Below are 26,214 nucleotides of genomic sequence, written 5' to 3' on the forward strand. Positions count from 1 at the left end.
CTGCGCATTGTCAGCATTTGTACTTGCTATTTGCCCGAGATTTATGCCAACTCCATGCTTCTTTTCCCCCAACTCAAGAAGCTCATGCTCTATGACCTCTACATCTGTAAGGCGGCAAACATCGACCGCCTGTTCACCCGCTGTATTGGGCTCGAGGCACTTCACCTTGAGGGGGTCCACGGGTTCACCCACCTCAACATTCACATGCCAAATCTTCGTACAATTAGTGTTGCTAGCTATTAGAAACGCAACACCACCGAACTTATTCAGTTAGACACGGTGCAAATTATGGATGCATCTTGCCTCGAGAGATTGGTCATATGTGTTCATGATGTTCCACTACTAATCCAGGTCGCCAACGCACCAAAGTTGATGGTGTTGGGCTTTGCGTCGTACCCTGGCTGCCAACTTGTTATTGGACGCATAAACTTTTTGGTAGAACGGCCTTCTTCTTGTTGAATTAACTCACATTTTTGTTATTTTTTTTTTACATATGTACCATTGTCCTGTAGAGGATGATGCCCATAAGCTTGGAACATTCTCTGTGCACAGTGAAGAACTTGGTTCTAAAATCTGACGGCCCTCGTCTGGATCAACTACTTGCATTTCTTAGATGCTTTCCCTGCACGGAGAAGCTACATATCAAGGTAAATTCGTTGTTGTTAACTGTTTACCACTATGAGCAAAAAGTGTAGAGTTACATGGAGTTAACCTGTTATTAGCCTAGATCAGTTGAACAATATTTGCTCAAAACTAAACTTCTTGTCATACAATGTGTTGTATCTTGATCTCTCCCGTCCGAGTCGCTCCCCATAAAGGCCGCGCGCTCCTCTTCCAATTCCCCCTGCTCTCCCTCTCAAACACGCCCCCAAGCCGTCGGAATTCCTCGCCGGAGGAGCTCGCCGCGGCTCCGCCTCCATCCACCGGCCAGCGCCGCCACAGGCCGATCTAGACCATGCTGCCGCCCCTAGCTCCGCCTCGCCGCGCCCCACGCTGTCCACGCCTCGTCCAGGCCGGGAACGCGCCTTTTTTGTGCACGCCGGAGCCGCGCCGGCCAACTTCTCCACTGCCGGCCACATCAGCGCCACCTCAGCGCCACGTGTCGCCACGCGCGCGCCCAGTCAGCGCCACATGGGTATTCCCCTTTTCCTTTTGTGTCTTTCCCCTTCTCTGTCAATTAATCACAGCCATCTGTTTAAGTAGATCTGACGGATCAGAGAGCGTGATCCGTGCGAAGGGGTACCGGCCAATAGAAATGCGCCATGTGTCAGGGACACACCCTAGTTTTCGTTTTAACATCGATTCGATAGTTCGCGCTTTGTAAAAATCGTATCTAGAGATCAGTAGGTCCAAAAATCACAAACTTTATATCGTTGGAATCCTAAAAACATGAGGAACATTTTGGAACAATAAAATGTGGACTTACAGAAGTTTGATATTCATTTATATTTAAATGCCTAATCGGAGTACTTCACCCATAAAATGAGATCTACACACCATTTTCGAGTGATTCCTCTTGCATATGCTTGCAAATGGAACCCTCTGACCAGTAGTACCAAAACCATCATTTGTCTACTGTACCAAAACAACTTTTACAATTAATGGTAGTTGCCCTTCGCTAGTGCGACATAGAATGTTCGCGATAGTTCAACCAACCGTAAAACTTGACCATGGCATTATGCTTATAGTGACAACCAGAGAACAATAAATGGTGCACTTGTGTAAATCTCATATGCACCTCATGTCTATGTTTGTGCAGTTTTGTTTTGCATTGTGTTTATGGAGCTATTTATGTATGCTTGTAGATTGCGACTGTGACAGCTGCAACCTTTGTGACTGTGAAGATTGCAACTCCTCCCTTTGAGAAAGGCAAGTGACACACACCAAAAGTCTCAGTTTTATTTCTTCCACCGTAGTGTTTTTATAGTAGACATGTCTAGGGTTTATGCTTGTTGCATGCTGGTAAATCCTAGTAGTTTAGCTACACCACTCCTAGACTCCCTTAGCCGCCATTAAATTTAGTTGTTACCAGCTATGCCATGAAAAAGTTTTGATAGTGGTTAAGGAAAAAACAACTAAGTTTAATGAACCTGCCTGGGTGAATGGGGAAGTTATGGAGAGGGTGGCTGTATCAGGGGACAAGACCCTGGTGCTAGTGCACATTTGCGGAAAGTCACCCAGGCTTAAAGAGATTGTAGACAACCTTGCTCATTAGCTTCCCGTACAGCCACATGCTACTATGGCTCTGGCTTGACAAAGTATGTTGTATGAACCCGGATCCTAGGGGCCAGGTGGTGGTAGAGGTGGATACTGTAGGTGGAACGGGGCCCTTAAGGAATGGTTCGGGTGATTACACACAGAAGGTCTCGACCACGGTCTACACCTGTCCTTGAGCAAAATGTGCATCGAGGTAGAAGAATTGACCTGGCCATGTGGGTAAAGGTGTACAACCTCTCGAGAGTGTAAAATCTAAGTACTTAGCCGAGTCCCCGGTTATGGACAACTTGAGCCAACTGACAAGTCACTTGTTCGAAGATCTCCTCATCCCAATTTCTTAAATAAAATCCTGATGGGTGAACAAGGGTAGGAACGTACATTGGGGCTTTACCAATGTTACTGTTAATTGGTACATTGGGGTTTTACCAATGATATTGTTAATTAGATTGAAAGAAAATGTTTTGATAAAAGATAGGGAAAATTGGCTTTATGCAAAATGAACCTGAGCTCTACCAGCCAGATGTGCACGTAGGTGTAGGATGCCTTTTGAGTCCACAAAAGTGTCCTTGCCAATACAATTCCAAATGTATTGATTCCTTCGGGCTGCAACGTTTGATGTTGCAAGTATCCCTAGCTGCTGAAGAAGATGTTAGGATCACGAGTCTTTGCCCAACATGTCTGCATGTGGCATCCGTGAAGGAAGAGGACTCCATGCTATTTGCTTTCCGCTTGATATTGAACTCTGATTTATGTTTATGCTAGCCCTTGAGCTATGCAAGTTGTATCGAACTATTTTAGTTTCCGCTGGTTCATTTGCTGTAATTGAGACCTTTACTATTTGATAATTCATCTCTGTGTGTGCTAGCAGTTCGATCCGGGACTAGTACTAATGCACAGGGACTTGCACTTTTTAAAGTGAGGTCATCACACAGGACCAACACTGAGTACATGCGATGCGACTTTAGTGGTGTTGGTGGTAAAGACGGAGATGTCAGTTTAGAAGGAAAGTTAGTGCCCAAGAGGGACACCTTCCGTTACTTGGGATCAATATTGCAAAGCAATGGTGATATCGATGAGGATGTTTGCCACAGGATCAATGCAGGGTGGATGAAGTGGAGGCATGCATCTGGTATCCTATGTGACAAGAAGATCCCACAAAAGGTAAAAGGTAAGTTCTATAGGACGGTACGTTAGACCGGCGATGCTTTATGGGGCAGAATGTTAGCCCACTAAAAGACAACATATCCAACAAATGAGTGTCGCAGAGATGCGCATGCTGCATTGGATGTGCGGCCATACAAGAAAGGACCGGATTAGGAACGAGATAATTCGTGATAGGCTAGGGGTGGCACTGATCGATGAGAAGCTAGTCCAACACCGACTAAAGTGGTTTGGGCATATCCAGCGGAGACCTCCAGAAGCTCCCGTTAACAGTGGAACTCTAAAGCGTATAGAGGAGAGACTAGAAGAGGTAAAGGACGACCAAAGTTGACATGGGCGGAGGCGATAAAAAGAGACCTAAGTGATTGGAATGCACCTAAAGTCTTGGCTTTTGATAGGACGGCATGGAGATCAGTGATCCATGTGCCGAAACCTTAGTCACTCGCTTCTTTTCTCTTTCCCTTTTTCTTTATTTTCCTTCTTTCTTATTTTTTCTTTTTCTTTCCTTCTCTTTGTTTTGGTTCTCTTTTCTATTGAGTTTCATATCTAGCCTACCCCAACTTGCTTGGGAAAAATGCTTTGATGTTGTTGTTGTTGTACCTCCACTTCCATCTAAACCAGTTTTCCACTGGATGCCATGGCAAGCAGTGAACTACGCCTTCTCACCTCACCTATGTCGAGCTTCACCGTGCACACCAACTAGATCTTGGCAAGCACAAGGTCACTAGAAAACCCTAACCAACTGTACGGAGACAAAGCAATATTCTGGACGTTTAGCCAAAGTGGATCTCCACCTCAGCAACTGCATACAAACTACTGATTGTATGTCATGTTGAATCGGATTCCTACGATATGGTGTTTGCACATTTGCACCATAGGAAAAACAAAGAATCCTAAGAGTCTGGATAGATGGGAAACATTCCTAGAGATTACATATAATTTTGGGAACTTTATTAATATTATACCCAAGAGAATACACATTTACAGGAATAAAAAACTGAGGCTGGTTTAACTTACTACTCGCACAAATTCACAATGATTGAGACACAAAAAACTATCTGCCCTTAAAAGGTAACCAAAAGGAACCAAACAGAAATAGCAAGATTAACTACAGGCACCAAGAAAACCGAGAAAGATTCAGTGAGGCGTGTGCCACATAGCAAAACTCATCATGTCGGAACTCGATTTAATGGCCCAAAATCTGTGAGATGCGTCTTTCAGCATCCATCGGTATATCTCTACCAGGTACATTGACCTTTAATACGCTCAAGTATCTACACGATCAACATAACCTCAAATTAAACATAGTTTAACACAAAAAAATGTAGTTAATGAAAATAGCATGCTTACTCTTTGGCAGAAAATAAATATTCGTGTTCACCGATGAATCCGAGCAAGGACTGCACATAGAGAAATGGGGTAAATAAGATTTAAAAAATAAAACAGAATGGGATACCAACAGTGTGATCTCATTAGTATACCTCAAAAGGCAAATTTAACAGTTCATAGAATGTCCGAACACGATCTAGTCTCTGTTGGACTGCCTCGCTATCAATTGAGGGCATGGCTGCAAGGGCCTGCACATATATAAAATAATTTACACATGTGAATGTGAAATCATTGAATATGTCAAAAACTACTCATTCAATATGTCAAAAACTACTCATTCAATATGTAAAAAACTATTTAAATTGCAGATAGTATAAACAGGTATACCCAAATACAGATTAAATAATATATTTCTACCACATTTGAAAGTTGTACCTGTTCTAGTGCTATCGAATTTCTGCATATTTGTTGGACTCCTAACAGGTTGATGGACTTCATCTGTGCAAGTGCCTGAATATACATTTCCCATTGAAGAATCGTAAGTAAGATATATGGGACTTGTTAACAGCATGTACTAATAACAAAAAAAAAAATAGGTAGAGCAGCAAATTCAAAACAAACCTTTATTGATGCATTAGCAGCAACGCTAGAAATTCCACCAAATACGTAGTTCCTTTTCGGTTCTGCAACGTAGGGAGCCATTTCTTCATCCCTACGTGCAATCTGCTCACATTGTAAAGCTCAGCACATGCTACAAGACCCAGTACTAGAGGAGTAAAGCGAAGAAAAATATAGCAGTGCTTAATGCGCACTATGTGCTGTGTGAGTTACAGCACATGAACTTGAAACTTTATCTTGCTGAATGTGCACCCAAGATAGTACTCCTTTTTTTCATTTTTTACTTTATGCACAGCGTATTTTGTTTCATTAGGATAAGCCTTTATATGTGACCTAAAGTTGATCTTGTTGGTCAAAGTCTTGTCGTAACGAAGCAAAAATACACCATGTATTTTGGAATGGAAGGAGTAATATACCAATAAGATATTTCAGTAAACTGTGTGCAATAATGGCAAGTAAGTCAACTCAATTTACATTTTGTGTATACCATGGTATTTCATGCTTAAAAGGAAACCTACTTAAATTGCTTGGTGTACCACTAACTGGAAATTATATGTACATAGTACCAGACTCAGTCTCGCATATTGTACATACACTGCATGTGCATAAGTCCAAGTCCAAAGTACACGAAATGCATTCCAGTATCATATACATATACTGGCAGTCCATAAACTTGGGCATGCAGTATCACAACTAGTACAAAATAACTCGCAAAAGATGAATTCGACCCCATAAATTTTGCCAAGTGGTGCATTGTGCAACTCCATGAACGAGTAAACAGTGTAGGATGAAGCACACACATTGCAGGTGAGCTCGCGGCGTTCTAACAGATTTATTTTCATTTTCTAACCCTGCTCTCCTACGCTGTGATGGATGCTGGTGACTGGCAGCATCCAGGAGGGGCTGAGGTCGCCACACCCACTCCAACTTCTATGTGCATCATCCAGCGTCATGCAAGGGTTATTTTGCACTAACTACAACCCGTGGACTACCCACTATGCCAACTCATTTGCCACCATGCACTTGTTCCCACATGACTTTCTCTTTGCAAGTTGTTGGAGTAACTGATCCCACCAGCCAAGTTCATGGATTGTCAGTGCTTACCGTTTTACATATTGATTGATGTTTTGGTAGCATTTCGCAAGTGTTTATTTATTTCCATCTTCGGATGCAGCCGTTAGTACAAGATGTATACATTGTTTTACTGGAGTTCAGTTCCCCTACCAATAGCTAACTAGATCTACAGGCAGCACAACGTAGCAAAACCATCATATACTGGTCCTAAAAGAGAACTCAAGTTGTATTCATAGTACTAACATGAGCTGGCATACCTGAGTTGTAAGTGAGATGATGAAGTCATCAGGATCTTCAGCATCTTGATCTTCTACATATTCTCTTTTTGTCATTTCCTGTTCAAATTTGTTTGTATGATAATATTGACATGGATAAGTCCATCAATACCAATAGAATATTTCGGTCAGAAACTTGAGTGATATTTACCTGCATGTGATATATTGTTTCTAATTGCATTTCCAATCTCAAGACTCTGACACAATCAACCGCTAGCCTTCTGTACTCATTAGCAAGAGATGCAAGGTTTTTCGGAATTGCACTAGTTGAGCGAGTGTGGCACCCTTGGTGCATGTGACTTTTGTTATCCACGGTGGTGGATGGACTTATGAATGACTCACCAAGCCTGAAAGTACAAAACTATAAGCGTGCAGCTAAAGAATTCTGGCAATGACAGATCATTAGCGATGATGCAGCCAATAAACACTACAAAAACGGATGAACATGTTTGTAACTGGAATCAGACGCATACAAAAGTTGGGACCCGTTGATGCTTTCATATTTGCACAATGTTTCTGGAGTAATAACTGAACACACCCCCATTTGCCACTTGCCAATTAACATCAATGGAACAGTAACAAGTGAAAAAGCTTTACCTTTCAACTGAATCTGCTAGATATTCCAACGAGTCGCTAAGAGATGCTAGTAATATTAATTTCTGATCATCATGGATCAAGTTTTCCTGCATACCAATAAACAGTCAACAAGTAGTGCCGAAATTTCCTAGAATATATTGTCCAAAGTCTGAATATAATTATTCAATTTCCACTTGAGACAAATAAGTACAAATCTGGGATTCCTTCCTTTCATCGTATAGTATATATATGATGTATAAGTATGTGATATATGGCTGTTCATGTGCTTGACTCAGCCACATGAGTGGGTCCCTTGAGATATGTGCAGACGGAAAACCATCAAGTCAAATCAATGTGAAAAATTGTTTGGTCATCTTTGACTATGTTTCAGCCACTACAATACAAGAGTATTGTGTACATCAGAATACATGACACTTTGCACACGTGATGAGCAGACAATGACATGTAGGACACTAGGTCCATACAATGTTACCCCCAATTGGTGATGTAGTATCACTCATCAGACAGAACACACGGGCCTGTACAAAGAGTTAGGGTATCACCACCGGCGCCCTAGCTAATGTGTCTGGGTCGTCCCAAATTGTGTCCGCTATGGGGGCGCCAGACGCATGCAGAACCCCCAAAATTTCTTAACACTCAAATTTAAAGGCCAAATTCATCAAATCTTGGGCTATATTACAGGAAACTTGAAGTAAATTTGGCCGAGTTTTAAACTTAACTAGTCTAATAACCCTAACCCTAGACCTCGTCGTTAGACGGCACGACTACGATGACGGCCTTGAGGCTCGGCGGGGGCGTTGGGATGGCACCGCGTTGGGAAGGCACCACAGCTTTGGTGGCGGTGGCTGCTTGTTCTCCGGCTCGTCGTGGAGAAGTTGCTCCAATAGACGCCGTCAAAGACATCGCACAGTGCTTCCGACGCGCCCAAGACAGCCAAGAAGCCCAGGGTGTCCTCCGGATCTCCTTGCGCAGTGGGATGACGTAGCCAACCGGCACATCCTCTATCTTCGGTTTAGAGATGATGTACCCTGTCGGCAGCTTCTATGGCTCAGGCATAGGCACGTACAACGCTGGTGAGCCACACGTTAGCGTTGGGGTGGCTACCAGGCCGGCACATCCTCTAGCTCCAGTTTAGGGATGACATACCCTATCGGCAGCTTGTCTGGCTCATGCATCGTCATTGGCACGCGGAACGTTGGCAAGCCTACGGTGGTGTTGGGGCAGCGGCCAGAACGGTTCGCCCAGTCCTGGGTAGATAGCGGGCAAAAGATGATGTAACCCGACCTTTGGTCGACACCACATCATATGCGTCACAACATCATATGCATCAACGCCAAAATACCAATTAAAGGTGAACTTGAACCTTTATGCGACACCATGTATTTCCCTCGTGAATGGTATACAACCTTATAATCTGTTGTGTGTCAATGGTAGGTATACGTCAACACATACAACACATACAGAGAAGTGAGGGAACCGTGGCAGCTAATGGAGAGAAGACCGAAGAAGTCAACTCCTATATGCTTGAATGATGAGATAGTACCAATCCTATGTGAGCATGAGAGCCACTTTGCCCACTTGAGTGAGAGTGATAGTGAGTTGAGTGACTCCACACCCATATGTGAGATTGAGTGCTTCCATTTGGAGGACATGAGTAATACACGAGTTGAGAGAGGTAGTTGATAGGTCCATGGAGGCCATTTGGCATTCTAACAACTTAACCTCCGTTAAGGAGTATTAGTATTGGTCTAGGTCTCTATGAGTCCATATCTGTCTAGGTTTACTATTCATGTGCCTCAAGTATTTTGTACTATATATTGCGGCCTTTGGCCCCCTGGTAATACAAGTTGCTGTTTGTCTAACATGGTATCGGAGTCCGGTTTAGGGTCTCCCACGTCACAACTTCGGTGCTGCAAATTTCGATCGGATTTTCTCTCTCTCACTCGCTGTGAGTGATAGCTGTTGTTGCCAATCTGCTAATTAGCTGCTGCCCCTCTTCCTCATCTGGCCATCATGGATCTACTTGTTCTGCTGGTCCTCCTCCGAGATCAGATCGGGGCATTTTTGCTGCTGCTGAACGATTCCCAGGGTGATTTCGTGCTCCGCTGTTCATGGTCATGCTTGACCCGCTCGAGTTCAGACCTGGACGCCTTCTTCAGGTTAACAGGCCGCTCACCTGTCCGCCAGCCACCTCTGCATCTGGCCACCGGCCGGCAGCCCCGTTCACCGGATCCCGGCCGCTGCCAACCGCTGCCCCGTCCGCCAGATCCCGACTGCTGCCGCGCCCTCCGGATCGCGAGCAGCTGCTGTCCGATCGGGCAGTCGCCTCCCGGCCGTCCTCCAGATCAATTTCTGCTGCCGCTGGACGAAGCAGTCAACGTCCCAGCTGCATGCATTCGTTACTCTGCTGCTGGGCTGCTCTATTTTTGGGACACGTTGGGCTGGTTGTTATGCCAGCTCGCTGCCTGTTTCTGCTAGCTCTACACCGTCATGAGTCGTGAATAAAGAAAAAAAAATAGGTTTCTGTGACCTGTCATTGCTCCAGCTTGAGTCGTGAGTAAAGAAAAAAAATAGTGTCATGTCATTGTTCTACACCGTCTCTCTTCACTCTTCGGTGATATTTGTGCTATGATCTTTCTGTGACCTGTTGTTCTTCTTCTAGCCATCTTCCGGCTTGTGTCGATCTCTTCCTCGATCGATTGCGGCTTGACTCAACAGGTTTTGAAGACTCCTCATGCGACGACAACACTCGAGATGCGGATTTTGGATTACCATTTTTTTTGAAGACACGCTTTGCATTTGAGGGGGGTGTTAAGGAGTATTAATATTGGTCAAGGTGATAGAGGACACACTCATGGAATATGATGATTGTACATGCTTTGAACTCGAAAGAAATGTTAAGTCTATTTGACATTTATTATTATAAGGTGAATTCCTTCCTGGTTGAAAGTAATGCTTTGTTTGATGAGAGTTTCATACTGCCTAAGTTTTTGCATTCATGTATGATTAGGTTTCAGGGACGAATAAGTGACGCACGGGAAGAAGAGGAGCAGCAAGAGGAGCTGGACGTGAAGACAACTCATGGATGCGCAAGGGAGGAGAGGGAGGAAGGCGCAACATGGAAGGAGGTCACCCAGCGTCACTACCGACCAAGTTAACATCAGTTCTGATTCGGTTCGGTTCGGACAGAAGCTCCGAATTTGAAACGGACGTGGTTTCTTCATACCAACTCCGAATCAGGCAAATAAGCACTTGTTGGAAAGATAATTTCATGTATTTTCCAATGGGTAGGCCCTCATATACCAGCTCATCACATACTGGCCGTGGTGATGGAAACAAGTCGACGATCGTTTCTTCCATTTTCCAGATATAGGATTTTCAAGCTAGGAAAGTTGAGATATGATAGATTTCGACCCAACCCTATGTTGGACCTCCAATAGCCTTTATATATGCTTGTAAGTCGTGGCTTTTTGGTTCAAACCACGTTTAAGATAAACCCTAGTTCATAGTTGATTGCTACGCAAATACTAGTGAATTCTATACACCAATTCGCATCGATTTGGTGTTTTGCTACTGGAAGTTTGTGTGATCTATCGTTCCACTGGGAATTGGGAGACTGCAAATTAACCGCTTCGTGGTCGGCAGCTACATGCGCAAGTGTATGGAGCTGCAAATATTTTGCAGGGCTGAGAGCTGTTGGGACCGATCGAGAGAATCGTCAGCGTCATACAAGTTATCATCCACCATATTCATCGCGTTCATCGTCGTGTTCATCACCATCCACCTCGCTTACTGAGCGCCACCCCTTATCACTTGGTCTCTATGAGTCTGTATTTGTCAAGGTTTACTATTCTTGTGTCTCAAGTCTTTTGTACTATATATTGTGGCCTTTGGCCCCCTGGTAATACAAGTTGTTGTTTTACTAACAACCTCTACCTCTAATGTGTTCTCTTATGTGGTACTAGATTCCATGGATGACGAGACGCCGATCATGGAGAAGTTGTACATGGTAGAAGGATATGATACCACACCATGCTTACATGAAGATGAGTATGTCGGCCACATGGAGCCTACCACTACCACAACACATACATTATATGAGCGGGACTACAAAGGTACCTATATGGGTGTTGATGATGTCATGATCCCACTAGTGGACATGATGGCTTATGAGTGCATGCATGATAATGATGATCCAATTGCTTTGTCATATGCTTCGTTCTTATTCCCATGTGATGCTTTGCTTGATAACAATGTTGACCGTGTGGAATTGGTTGCTTGTGACAATATGACCATGTCACGCTATGAGATTTTCACTTTCTCTCATATTACTTGCAATATGTTGAACAATTGCTCTTTCCCTAGGTTGGTCGACAACAATGATAAAACCTTGAATATGTTTTTGCTCACAATGCTTGCAATTTTCTACCATTAATGCAACCAAAATGATAAAAAAATCTCTTTCAAATGCTAGGTTTGCAAGTGTTAATATGCTTGTGCATGAGATTGCCCCCATAGCTCTCTCAAATTTTGGAAACTTTGCATTTACCTATGTTAAGCAGTTCATATGTTTACCCTTTATATTCACCATATATATTATCATGGTTCTTTGCTTAATGCTAATGGCGATATGCAAATGGAATGGGTCATCATGATGGATGATGTGTTCATATACCATGCACACACACCTTGTTCTTATTGTGTACCATGTGAGTAGGTCCGAAATTCTACTTGTCAACCTCGGTTGAGCACAAGTTGACAAAACAAGCTCTAGAGATCTACTTCTACAAGTGGATCAATGAGAGGTTCGACCCCGACACGACTACTACAATTGACCTCTAAATGAGAGCACACCGATAATGTGACATCCTTCTACTTAAGGTCTCTTCCTAAATTATTCGAGCATTGGCTACTTTTTCAGTGTTGCTTCGTATTTCTTATGCTATTGATAGGGTTCATAACAAGGGATATTCAAGAGTTGTTTCCATCTCCCACATCTACATGTTCATGAAGAGCTCTCGTCGAGGCCGACTGTTTTTCAAGTGGAGGGGTGATGTAGCCTGACCTTCAGTCGTCACCACATCATATGCGCCAACGCCAAAATACCAATTAAAGGTGAACTCGTTCCTTTATGCGACACCATTATTTCCCTCGTGAATGGTATACTACCTTTTAGCCCATTGTGTGTCAATGGTAGGTATACATCGACACATACGAAGAAAAGGGAGGGAAACGTGGCAGCTAATGGAGAGAAGACCAAAGACGTCAACGCATTGAATCGAAGGAAGAGGGGGAGCTACATGGTTGGCACTACCACTATGTTTGGTTGGCCATGAGCAAATCAAGTCAAGGCCGGCCAACTCAAGGGCAAGGCCACGTTGGGCCAATTCCCAAGGCAAGAGGCCAAGCAAGCCACGACCAGGCCAGCGAAGGCCTCACGCCCATGCATGCGCACGCGAGGCAACGCTCAAGGATAGGCCAGTAGTACTGGCCGCCACCGCCTTGGGTACGTGTACGGCACAACAGTACCACTGCAGTTTCCTATGCACCGGTATACTTTGGAGTTGAAGACCCGTACTACCGCCAGGCTGCCCATACTACCGCCGCGACCGCAACGACTTAAGATCTGAACCATTCCTTGCCTCGTGTGTGGCTATGATGTATCTTGTGATTTACCTATTGTATCCCTGTGTGCTATGACTATAAATAGAACCTCTCTAGTCAGACCTGGACAGACAAGAATTAGGAGATGAATTGGCTTAGGCCTTTCCCATGTGGGATCAAAAACACCTCTTTGTAGCTAATCACTACTAAGTTACTAAGTTGTATCAAGGCTCTTCTTATATGATTAGTCTTTCACTCTTGTGATTCTACCACGGTCTTTCACACGTGTGACTCTACCGATCGTATACCGATCTTCTCTCTAGAGATTCTATCGGGATAGTGGTTCGGGTTGTCGGGAGTAAACCGGAATTGTATCAGGTAGTGTGTGTGCGTTCATCGTGTTCTTCCTCTCCCCCGTCTTTCCCTTAGTCAATTCGTGAGATTGGGCCACACATAGTGGCTTAGCCTTCATCAAAAGATGCAACGCTCCGTCGCATGTAACTTGTCCGCTAGTGGGTGGCGGCCTGGGTAGGATTGTCGGCAGGCATTTGCTCGTTAGCGATATCGCCCCACAGTACGTACCAAGGGTGCGCCCACATGCCCGAATCAAGCAATGTCCAGCACGACCGCAGCTGAGCAACCACCAGCTCGAAAACCGGTAGTCGCGCAACGAGAGGAGGCCTAGATGCACTAACTCCAAAGCCTCGGCCACCGTCAAGCCATTGCTCAAACCCGCCTCCCAATCGTTCCTTGCCATGGCGGCCAGTGAACAACGGCTGGTGGAGATTTGGGAAAAGGAGGCGAGGTGTGGTGCTCGAAGTAGTGTTGGTAGGGTGAGGAGATGAGGTGACTGATAACGGCGGGGCGAGGAGATAAGGCGCTGGGGTAGGTGGGAGGTTGCTGCCAACATCAATACCAGTGGCCCGATGCTGGAAATAAAATAACGCCGCCGATGCATTGGGAAGTGGCGGGGTGGCACGTGGGGTAGTGGCGAGGTAGGTGGGCGACGACTTTAAACAAGGCTGACCAGCTGTGTGCGCTGCTAATAGTCTAGGCATACTAGTGTGTGCCGCTGACAGGTGGCCCTCATGCCCGGACATGTCCAGGTAGGATTGCAAGCGGCGCCCACATCCTGTCCGCAAAACAAGAAATAGAGCAAAAGAAGGTTGAGCAAACATGTGTCCCGCATCCTGCCCCGTTTGCACCCCTATGTTCAGGCACGCCCTAGGCAGCCCAAAAGTTGAGGGCGGACGTGGGGGTGCCTGACACCTGTTGGGTCGGTCCGGACCCCATTGGGCCGATTGGGGGCGCTGGTGGAGATGCTCTTCTCTCCTAACTGAACAAAATTCTCTTCTCTCCTTATACCTGCAGTGCAAGGGGGCGGGGCGCGGCACCAACGAGGTCCGACATTGCTTAATCAGTGTTGGTGTTGGACTTGAGGTGTGAACATAGCGACAGGCCTAGGCGACAGAGACTAGTATCAGTGGTAGGATGTGCCACTCGTTATCAAGACAATGAGAAGCGACGTTCCAGACCAGTTTCTAACCAAATAAAACTTTTTGAGATTTGCTTGTTCTCAATTTTTTTCTCCATCAATTCAACCTGGAATGGTGAGATTTTATACACAGTGGAATAAATTCCCAATGGCCCCTTTTTTATTGATGGAAGCATAATGTTCATGATTCTCGTCGTGGGAGAAATTAGTTCATTATTTGGCTCCTGGAAGAGGTTTGCTACATAAAATGCACAAATTCATAAATGTTGAAAGTTCCAAGTCCAAATATCAGAAATAATTTGTTTCACATCCAGGTTCAGTCGTTGTTCTCCACGGGGATCCATACTACTGGACCCTACTAGTAAACTTCACATGCTGTCAAACATGTCTTGTCCGACCATTTTAATTTTGAAAAGGCTTTGAACAACATTCTGGCATGCAGATCTTAAAACATGCTAAGGACTGAGGGGGTTAAACTAGATTTGTGATGTAGAAAATTTGATTATTTTCCGTAACATTGGCAACTGGAACCTGTTACATACCTCCATAGCAGAAAAGCATGAAAAGAGTGACTAACAGAATGAAATACCTGTTTGATTGGGCCCATGTCCAATAAGAGATCACTTAGTTCAATCTCTACTTCAACTCCTTCTGCTTCTGGAATGTAGTTTTCAAGTTGACCAAACGAATTTTGCAAAGAAGCATTTGCTGGGTCCAGGCGCATTAAACTTTCAACATCACTCCTTGAAAGAAGGATATAACTTTGTTTTTCAAGAACAGCCTGCATTTTATCAAAACATAGAAGGGTCATGACGAAAACAGACGAGTAATAAGTTGAGCTACAAGATCAGCACCACATAGTAAGCTGTGATTGTAAATAAATGGCTAGCAAAACTCTACCAGTTTAATTATTGCACTAATGCTGGATGTATGTAATCCATGAGTTATTACTTATTACCACTAATGCTGGATGTAGGTATTCCAGCATATACTACCTCCGTTTCAAGGAATAAGGCACAAGCGCATTCCAAGACAAACTTTGACCAAACAAATTGAGCAATAAAATCTTAATTATATTGTATGTAATTGATATCGTTGGATTCATATTGAAAAACACTTTCTAATGATGCTAAATTTTAAACCAACAATCTTTGTATATTTAGAGTAATTTTTAGTCAAAGAAAAAAAACACGCAAAACGAGGAGCCTTATTCTTTGAAACGGGGGTAGTACATGTGTAACATATTTTACCGCACTCTAGCGAGAGTGTATGTTAACTCCTAAATATGGCAATAGCTCAGTAAAAATATACACTGACCACGATATGTACTATACAACTCTATGAGCAGGTAATATGGGATATACACCAGCTGATTCTCAGAAGTTGATTATTAACTTGCATTTCATATAAGCAGCGTAAGAGGGGGAAAAAAAAAGAGGCAGAAAAAGGCATATAATTACAATATAAATATTTACTCCACAAATAAGAATTGCATGTTCCTGAAAACTGCAGAATACAGATAAGTGCATAGCTATACCTCCATATATGATGCACGGCATCTTTCATGTGTACGTTCCAGAAATGTGCGAACATACTCAACAAGCTCAGTGGCATAGTTCGGCATCAACTGAACCCAGCCAAGAACCTAAGGAGAGATTGAGAAAATAAATATATTAAATGTAATCAAGGCCTGAAAGAAAAGTAATGTTTCAATTACTGGGGCATTACCTCTTTGGCTATTATATCAACAGCCAGAAGCCCCTGTAGTACAGGGCGCCCATTCTCCACTACTGAACTATATACTGAGGTTGCATTTACACGTGGTCTAAATGCTGCTGGACCTGCCAATCGATATCAAAAAGTTGTTCAAATGTGCATGGATAAAAAGTTTAGGAATAGGCTACCGCAGCCACCATTATATGTAAACACAAGTTTGAACTTCAAGATGCCAAACTATTTTTAAGCACACTTCTTCAAAGATGCATGATAGGGTCACAATATAATGTAACGGATAATTAGGTGTTTGATGTCAAGCCAGGTGTTAGGTCCCACCAAATAAGGATGATATCTCGTTATCTGGAAGTATCTCTTTAATGAGGGATCATTTCCTAGTGTTAGGAAAGTATAAAGGGCGTACACAGTGCTGAAAGCTCCCACCCATTCTGGGGTCTAGGAAAAGGTATTTCTAGGAAGCCTTTCCCTTGCATTATATTATGAAAGGGGGCTGATTCGAACCCAGGACCTCCAGGACACGAGTGGAGATACTCTACCACTGCGCCAGGCCCGCCCTTCCCTCTGCACAATCGTTAGGAAAGTACAGATTAGTTAAAATCTATTATGTTGTTAGGGGTTAATCAATCCATTCTCCACCTTCCCTATCGAATCTTGTCTCATTTACATGATCCAATGATCATAACACTATGAGAGCCATGTCGCTGTATCATGTTTAACATACGCATGTACAATTACTCATATGCCTCCTAGGTAACTGGAACCCTGAATACAATTACTCATATGCCTCCTAGGTAACTGGAACCCTGAATTCCTATCGGAAATGGGTGATATTCCTCATGGTGTGAAATGCCCAAACTAATAACTATTTTCCGAAAGTTCCTCAGATGCTCTTAGGTCCAAACGACGCACAAGTCGTCCGATTCCCAGTGCGTGACGGGCAAGCCATCCAATTCAAAGCATGCTCCTCTCGATAGCCATGTTCCATCCTTCAACTTATTCCCCATGTACCCCCCACCCCCCCACCCACCCACCCCACGGCGCATTTTCAGAAATGGCACCCACAAAAAAAGAGCTCGACATCCTGCTGGCATTTTGAACTCCCATATGAGGGAGAATCTTTGCTGGCATTAGCCCTTTTTTTATCTTCACTAATGCAATACATCAGTACAGAGAAAGTTGGTTCCTTGGCAGTTCCTTCGGCAGCTACCGCAAGTGACAGAGAACGTTTGCCACTTAGCACCGTCCTTATTCCATATATTCTACATGCATTTAATATTATAAGGCCAAAATCACAGCAATTATAGGTATTTGAATGCAGTAATTGCCCCATGTCTGATCAGATTCTCCAACATGTTACAACGCAATACATCAGTTTTTTCCAAAAAGAAATCATAATCCACCAAATTTCTGGAGTAAAAAAGAAGATGATTTTAAAATGCAACATAACAGTAGATGAAGTGGTTAGTAACAGTAGCTATGTACTGCTTGAAACTACTTGACTTACTAGATATAGCCTGCTGAACACATTTTCTATAATCTACAAATATAGCTGGCAAGAAGTGCTCCTTCAAGAAGTTGTTCACAAAAGCCAATAACCCATCATTCCTGCAGAAATTTAAGAGTAACAACAATGCAATATATCAATGGTGTAAAATTTCACATATTTCAATCGTACTTAACAGCATAAATGACCGGAAATATTTTCGGTCTACTAATATCATTTCCATGTGGCACACTGAGAAACTTCTGTCCACATGGTCTAATTTTAGAAAAAATTGATTAAGGTGTCCTGAAATGATGTTAATTTGAGAATATAGAAGTACACGGGAGCAAAGACAACAATCCAAGAAATTTGAGAAGAGTTACAGGGTGTGCATGCCTCATTGTTCTGAATCACACGATCACTAACTAGGCGCTATCTGTTTCCATGGATTAATTTAAAACATCAATGATTAATTTAAAACATTAATTCCCTACATAACTGTAGGCTTTTGGGGAAATTGTGGATGGGTTGGTCACTTGGACCTCCACACCCTCTCATATATATAGCTCAACTTAGGCTTACATGTTAACTCATACACTAGAATAGTCTAGACACTACTACTATACTAACACTCCCTAGAATACTCTAGACTTTGCTAATAAACTAACTTAGATTCTAGCACACTACTGAAATATTCTAGACTTTCCTAGGAGACTACTAATCTCCAATTCCCCTAGAGCATTCTAGACTCTACTAGAGTACTATTACACTAATCTTAGATTCCAACACTCCCCCTCAAGATGGGCGATGGATATCTATCATTCCCATCTTGTTACATGCCAACAAACATTCCTTACTATCTAATCCTTTGGTTAGACAATCTGCTATTTGTTCTCTAGTGGTTACATGGCTTAACTTCAAGGTTCCTTCGTCAAGCCGTTCTTTAATGAAGAATCGATCTATTTCCACATGCTTTGTTCGGTCATGCTGAACGGGATTGTTAGCAATGTTTATTGCTGACTTGTTGTCGCACCAAAGATTCAATGGCCCTCTCCGCGATAGCTTCAATTCGATAGGAGGCCTTTCATCCATAACATCTCACACAAACACACCGTCATTGCTCTATACTCGCTTCGCAGCTTGATCTTGAGACCACATGCTCGCTTCTTGCTCCTCCAAGATACCAAGTTTCCTCCTACGAAGACACAAAAGCCCGATGTTGACCTTCCGTCATCAAGGCAACTTGCCCAATCAGCGTCACAATATCCCTCCACACTCAAGTGCCCATTGGCCTTGAACCATAGACCTTTTCCAGGACTTCCTTTCAGATAGCGTAAAATTCTATAAGCTGCCTCTAGATGTCCACTTCTTGGGTCATGCATGTAGCGGCTCACCACACTCACGGCATAAGATATATCAGGTCTCGTATGGCATAAATAGATAAGTCGACCAACAAGCCGTTGGTAGCGCTCTCTATTAACTGGATCTCCTGACTGAGCACATAGCTGGTGATTTTGCTCAATAGGAGTTGAAGCAGGCCGACACCCAAGCATACCAGTCTCATTGAGTAGATCCAACACATATTTCCGTTGAGGGATAACTATTCCTTTAGGAGATCTCGCAATCTCAATACCCAAGAAATACTTGAGTTGTCCTAGATCCTTAACCTCAAATTCTCTGGCTCAATCTCATCTTCAACTGGCTTATTTCATCATTATCGTCTCCAAGTGATAACAATGTCATCCACATAAACCGCAAGGATGGTAATACGACGCCTCGAATGCCTATAGAACACGGTATGATCCCTATTACATTGCTTGTAACCCATATTGCGCATGGCTCTCCGGAACCTATCAAACCATGCCCTTGGTGACTGCTTGAGACCATATAAAGACTTCTTCAATCTGCACACCTTACCCTGGGTGTTGGAGTTACTAAAGCCAGGTGGAATGTCCATATAAACTTCTTCCGGAGATCTCCATGCAAGAAAGCATTCTTGACATCCAGTCGATGCAAGGGCCAGCCAAAGTTAGCAACACAAGAAATAAGAGTTCTTATAGTACTCATCTTTGCAACGAGCGCAAAGGTCTCGTCATAGTCAATCCCATATGTTTGATCGTAACCCCTTGCCACCAACCTTGCCTTGTATCGTTCTATTTTCCCTTCGGGGATTGCTTCACGGAATACACCCATTTGCAAGTAACTGGACGTTTTCCAGCTGGAAGAGTAACAAGATCCCATGTATTGTTCTTCTCAAGAGCTTTCATTTCCTCCAACATGGCCTCGTACCACTTTGGGTCTTGTTTTGCTTCTTTCCAATCTCTTGGGATCACCACAGATTGCAATGATGCGATGAAGGCCCCGTAGTTCGTAGATAGAGATGCATATGATACATAATTAGCAATGTCATGCTCCTCCCGGTACCAATTTGGAGGTTTTCTAGCTGCAGCTCGGGTTCCTTTTCTTAAGGCAATGGGCAAGTCCATTGAATCCCTCGTAATAGATGGACCTGCGTCATCGGACAATTCATCGGTTTCAACACCTGTTGGAGCATGTTGCTCCCCCGCACTCGTGTGTCACTTGTCGTGGGAACTTCGTTGTTGCTGCTCGCTCATGCTCGCGATTTTCTCCGTGTATACACTTTCAAGTTCTCTTCCTCGTTTGGCTTTCTCCATCTCTCTTCACTTGTAGCTTGTCTCTTTGTAGACACCCTTAGATTTTCTTCCTCATTTGGCTTTGTCCATCTCTCTTCACTTGTAGGAGATGGAATTGAACCAACAACAACTCTGGATGGTTCATGTTCCTTTGTCCTCAAAAGTTCACTCTCCCCCTCTCGACTAGCTTCGATTGTGCTAGGAGAGTCAAAGTCAAACAACGAGCTGAGGTCCGTCTTCTCTCCATAGAACGGCTCACTCTCTAAATGTCATATCCATGCTAACAAATGTTCTCCGCTCACTAGGGCTCCAACACTTGTAGCCCTTTTGTCCGGATGGGTATCCAATGAAGATGCACTTCACGAAGACGAGGATCCAATTTTCCCACCGAAGGTCTATGGTCTCTAACAAAGCAAGTACACCCAAACACCTTTGGCGGAACGATGAACTCATTTTGGCCATAGATCATTTCATATGGAGTCTTCATCCCAAGCACTCTTGAGGGCATCCTAGGTTGATGAGATAAGTAGCAGTCATAACCGCTTCACTCCACAAGAATTTGGGCACATTCATGGTAAACATAAGTGATCGAGCCACCTCCAGCAGATGACGATTCTTCCTTTCAGCTACTCCATTCTGTGGAGAAGTATCAAGACATGAAGTTCGATGAAGTATTCCTTTTTGGGAAAGAAAATTGTCAAATTCATTGTTCACATACTCCATCCCATTATCTGTCCTGATAATTTGAATACTAGCGTTGAAGCGATTTTGGACATATGCATAGAAGTCCTTGAAGCATGTAAGCACCTCACTTTTATGTTTCAGAAGATATATCCAAGTCATTCGGGAGTAGCAATCAATGAAGGTGACAAAATACTTCATCCCGCTAACGAGACCACCGGGAAGTCCATACATCGAGTGAATCGAGTACAAAGGGCAACGTGCTCCGCAGTCCACGACTCACATATGATGTCCTGGTGTGTTTTCCAAACTCACATGCATCACACACAAGTTTTTCTTTGTCCACCTTCTTCATTTCTTCGGGGAATATCTTACTCATAGTATCAAAGGACATATGGCCCAATCGACAATGTTGGAGTATCAACCTTGCCTCATCATCATTGGTAACAACCGTGAGAGCAAGTGCACAACGCTTCATCGGTTTCCCTTCTATCCAAGTACCACAATCCCTTATGTCTCACACCTATCCCAAGCCTCCTTCCAGTCTTCCTCTCTTCAATTATACAATTATATCGATCGGCAATTATTCGACAATCAATATCATCAACCAAAGAGCTCATAGACACCAAACTCACCGGAAACGATGGAGCATATAATACCGAAGACAATGTAATGGACGGAGTGCATTTCATCGTGCCGACCCCTTTCACGAAGTTGATAAGTTCCATCCGCTTGTTTGGATTGTCTCTTTATGCATGGATGGATGTGGAGTATATGATGCAAACTCACTCCATTTACCCGTGACATGTGCTTGATGCTCCCGAATCCAGAATCCAATTTGAACAAGTTCCATTTAATGCGGGAGCCCGACTTGAGATTGCTTCTTCGTTTGTGCAAGATTCACACAATTTCCTAGGACAGTTGTTTTTCCACTTTGTTTTGGAATTTCGCACTCTACCTTGATTGTCTCAACTTCTCAATCTCCTTGAGCAATTGAGTCATTTTCTCAAGTAGCTTCTCAATTGTTTGATTCTCCCCCATTGATCAATATTGCTGAAAATCACCAACAAACCAGCTTATGTGCTTCTTCTCTTCTCTCGCTATATTTGACCTACTCTTGCGGATCTCTCGACCCCTCCGGATCTTTCTTCCGGCTGCACACGCAGCTTAGGTCTCTCCTCCGTCCTCTACTCGCACACGCGAAATCAGCACCTTTGCTTCTCCCTCTTCACTGCAAGCCACAAGCAGCTGCACCTCACCCAGCTGCTCCCTTCACCACCACACCGAACTTTGCAAGATTCACCACCACTCCGAACGCTGCAGACGGTTGGCTCCGCACCTCTGCGAGCAGCTCACATCAACACTTCTACCCGGGCAGCACTCCACTCCTCTCGCCCGTCCGTTGTATTTCCCCCGGATTTTGCGGAACTCCACCTCACTCCACCGAATCACCACAGGCAGCCCGTAGCACACACCATCACCGCCTCTAGCTCGATACCATGTAGGCTTTTGGGGAAATTGTGGATGGGTTGGTCACTTGGACCTCCACACCCTCTCATATATATAGCTCAACTTAGGCTTACATGTTAACTCATACACTAGAATAGTCTAGACACTACTACTATACTAACACTCCCTAGAATACTCTAGACTTTGCTAATAAACTAACTTAGATTCTAGCACACTACTGAAATATTCTAGACTTTCCTAGGAGACTACTAATCTCCAATTCCCCTAGAGCATTCTAGACTCTACTAGAGTACTATTACACTAATCTTAGATTCCAACAATAACACTACTAAAGCGCTGCAACAGCTCCTCTGGAAGGCGTGTATCTCGCAAATTGTGGATTAAGAACACATACAGAGGGAGTGGAAATCCATAGCTAATCAAATGAATACATTGGTGTTGTCCTTGCTACCGGGATACATGTTTACTTTAGTCGACCAGCCACAGAATGGAAGAGAAAGATAGGAAGAACTTGAAGAGCATGACCAGAAAAGAACATTCATGGAGAACAGAGAGAAGCAATGTTGGTTTGTGGAGGAGGGGAGAGGAGTCACATGGTCTTGTATACGCTAAATTGACTGTGCACCATATAGAAATACCAAAAATATGATATTAATGGAAGGCAGATGAGATGTCAGAACGAGTCAACATAAATAAGTCCATTGACACTCCACCAAACCACATTATGGGTGAACGAAAAGAACATTGATTAAAATAAGTTCACTTCTACGGATAAGAAAGTTACTCTAAATTTCAATTATTAAGGTAAAAGCCTCTTTGGAGAAATTCTAAGTGATGGTGTGCACAGAACTAATAAAGGCCATCCACTATACAAGTCCATTTTTACTATATAAACAGGTACTTGTCAACAGATATCTAGAACCCATTCTTTTAGTTTCAATTGCTATATTTACGCAAAAGAAAATCCGAAGAGCTATTGTTGTTTGCCACAAGAAAGCTCAATAAGCTTCTGGTAGTTATAGAGGGACAAATCGGTCAGTAAATCATATTAAGGGTTCCTTTTAGGGGATTTTCTTCGCATGATCAAGCCCGATAAGGTAGAGAAAGCTGGCTTAAAATTAGGGGTAGAAATGGGTCTGTCAAACTTTTTTAGAAAAACATGAAAACAACTAACAGGTGGGGCATAAGTTTGTGACATCTTTAAGTCCAAGCTCAGGAACATCGAGAAACGACACCTTAAAATTCATCTATACATATGCATACTACCTCTATTATTGAGGAAAAATGATGGCTGGCGGCAGAAACATGGTAAAACTATAAACCGCGTGTCACTAACGAACATATATAACTCAGGTTATTAGGAGTTACGGTAAACACTGAATAATAGCGACGAAGTACAGATGGAGAATTTCAAACATTAATCAGAATCGATATTAAAAGATTTAGCACATTACCCAAGTTGCGAGTATTTTGGAGGAAGCACCAATCCTATATTATTCATAAACTGCAAAACAGAATATCATCATGAATAACTATGTAATATCACTGTGGTGGGAATAGGATCATAGGAATTACAAGAGAAGTATAAGACAGGTCACCTCAAAGACAGGACGGTAAACAGATGCAGCTAGGAAGATCCCTTGATCAGGTATGACGCTTGCTGTTCCATACCCTTCTTGTGGTACAGTTGAGCTTCTTCGCCATCCTTGACCTGAGACTTTGATCACAATAGATCAGAACTGAACATATATGGCATATACATATAATAGCCAAGGAGAATGCAAAACCATGTGACAGCAGTAATTAGCTGACGTTAGAGCGAAATCTATAATTGACAGCAGAGGACATGTATTTTGAAGACAAGGTTGAGTTCATATGATACACAGTAATCTGGTTAGATCATACCTTCATTTTGCGCAGAGATTGCTGCATCTGTAATACGAAAAGCAAAAGAAAGGCCTTCTGATCCATCCCTGAAATAACAAAGTTTAGTAGTTTAGAGATGTAAAAAAAGAGACAAAACCCAAGAGGATGGAAGGTCTTTCTCCAATATTGGGACTTTCATACTCTTCTGTAACCTCATTTATGAAAAGTCACAGACCCTTATCTCGAAATTAAACAAGTGATAATGGATAATGTGCTACACCAAAGGCATAGTACTTTGAAGATGAAGAACGATCATATCCATTTAGATTTGTGGGTGCGGATTCAGTAACAGTTCTCTAAGCAGTGGTTTGGATCGTAGTTCTAAATGGAACCAGATTTTGTTAAACCTTACTTTAGAGCACACCATATAAATCCAAATTTTGGTTAGGTTATGATAAAACTTGGATAGTATAAACTAATTGAAAACACTCAAATATAAGCTATATGCGGAAAAGACACTTTATCTGTTATTCACGAAACCCATTGTGTCATAGCCCTAGGATACGTCGTACACGTGACGCCAAGACGTCAGAGGTTCAAACTAGAGCCCTGTGTCATGTGAATGGCATGCGTCTATATGTGTGTGTGTGTGTGTGTGTGTGTGTGTCAGTGTGTGCATGGCCTGGGCATGTGTTGTGTGCATATAGGAATTGTGTAGGATTTGAGTCCTATGGAAATTTCCTACACGAGCCGTTTGATTCATAGGAACATATCCCATAAGAAAATTTTAAAACTAACTTCATAATTTTAGCTTTTAAATTGCTGACTAGGCTAAACGATCACAAATGGATGAGGGAGATTGGGTCAACGCCTCCATATTTCTCATAATGCGTCAAGGCTGCACAATTACACGGCCCAAATCGTGTGAGCCCAAGGCACCTAGGAATCGATCGATGGATGGGATCAGATAACCCCCAACAGCTGGTACGAGTCAATTTTAGTCCCACCTTGCTCCCTGACATGAACACCCACCGATTTATATACATTGGCAGGTTGTGGAGTATCAGCAAGTGGATTGGGGATCAACAAGCAATAGAGCCTTGATGGGAGAAGATGTGGTTGCCTAAATAAGTACTGTATATGTGTTGTGAGAATTAAACGGAGGAATTGTGGGCTGCCTGCTGAAGTCAACTATGAAGTCGGAAAATCTGAGCCGTTAACTTTGAGGAGGCAGAGCTTTCCGGCCACGGCCATGGCGGGGCAGGGCGGAGGCCAGCGCTTCCAGCCTTCCTCAGCGCTTGTGCAGTTAGAGGAGCTCGGAAGCACGCTTGGCCGCAACAGTCAGAGGACATGGGCCTGGGCCAGCATCGGCTGTAGTACTAGGACATCTGCAAAAATAACACGACGTGTGTGGTGTGCATGATTGGCATGGTGCGAGCAGAGGCTCACTTGGATGCGGTGGAGATCGCCAGGTCAATCGGTACTAATAATTGTTACGGGACATGCGAATCCAGATCGGAGTGTATTCAGTAATTTTTTTGTGTCATGGATTTGGATTTTTTTACATGCATTTTACATCGACAGCTAACGCTGGGTCTTTTCTATATTTTTTGATAGTTTCTATTTTAATTTAGCGTATCATGTATCTGAATAGCTGAGGTTCAAAATGCAACATAAAATAGTAAAAGTTCTCATACGGGTGTCCTGGTATAATGCCACATCACAATAATATATTCCAAAATATTCCTAGCAATTTTTTAGTATAAGTTTCTTCTCCAAAATTAACATCAAACAGACGCCAGGTATCTGTACCTTGACTACAACCCTGATAATATCTTTGCTTTCCTCTATGTGCGGAGGAGGCGTTCACGGCTTGTGCGACTAGGATGCAAAAAAATTCCTATCAATTGTTTTTTAATAAAAAAAACAACCGTTGCAGATAAGAAGATTGTTTCT

At 43.2% G+C, this 26,214-nt stretch overlaps 1 protein-coding gene across 3 annotated transcripts in view; it reads right to left on the reverse strand.

Moving 5' to 3' along the window:
* Nucleotides 1-4,307: 4,307 nt before the first annotated feature.
* The window catches only part of LOC124685216 (exocyst complex component SEC8), a 31,262-nt gene continuing 9,355 nt past the window's right edge, over nt 4,308-26,214 (reverse strand). For 2 of the 3 annotated variants that reach the window (XM_047219563.1, XM_047219554.1), the window contains 15 exons: nt 24,298-24,365; nt 23,991-24,109; nt 23,847-23,896; nt 17,609-17,709; nt 16,099-16,211; nt 15,908-16,015; nt 14,960-15,151; nt 7,272-7,357; nt 6,826-7,021; nt 6,657-6,734; nt 5,329-5,430; nt 5,143-5,217; nt 4,860-4,955; nt 4,729-4,778; nt 4,308-4,652 (listed from right to left, as the gene is read on the reverse strand). In XM_047219563.1, the coding sequence (XP_047075519.1) occupies nt 4,565-4,652; nt 4,729-4,778; nt 4,860-4,955; nt 5,143-5,217; nt 5,329-5,430; nt 6,657-6,734; nt 6,826-7,021; nt 7,272-7,357; nt 14,960-15,151; nt 15,908-16,015; nt 16,099-16,211; nt 17,609-17,709; nt 23,847-23,896; nt 23,991-24,109; nt 24,298-24,365 (1,522 nt within the window). In that variant the 3' untranslated portion in view covers nt 4,308-4,564. The remainder of the gene's footprint in view (nt 4,653-4,728; nt 4,779-4,859; nt 4,956-5,142; nt 5,218-5,328; nt 5,431-6,656; nt 6,735-6,825; nt 7,022-7,271; nt 7,358-14,959; nt 15,152-15,907; nt 16,016-16,098; nt 16,212-17,608; nt 17,710-23,846; nt 23,897-23,990; nt 24,110-24,297; nt 24,366-26,214) is intronic. The other variant, XM_047219556.1, reaches the window with a different exon arrangement.

The sequence above is a fragment of the Lolium rigidum genome, chromosome 1 (assembly GCF_022539505.1).
Source record: "Lolium rigidum isolate FL_2022 chromosome 1, APGP_CSIRO_Lrig_0.1, whole genome shotgun sequence".
Taxonomy (NCBI): domain Eukaryota; kingdom Viridiplantae; phylum Streptophyta; class Magnoliopsida; order Poales; family Poaceae; genus Lolium; species Lolium rigidum.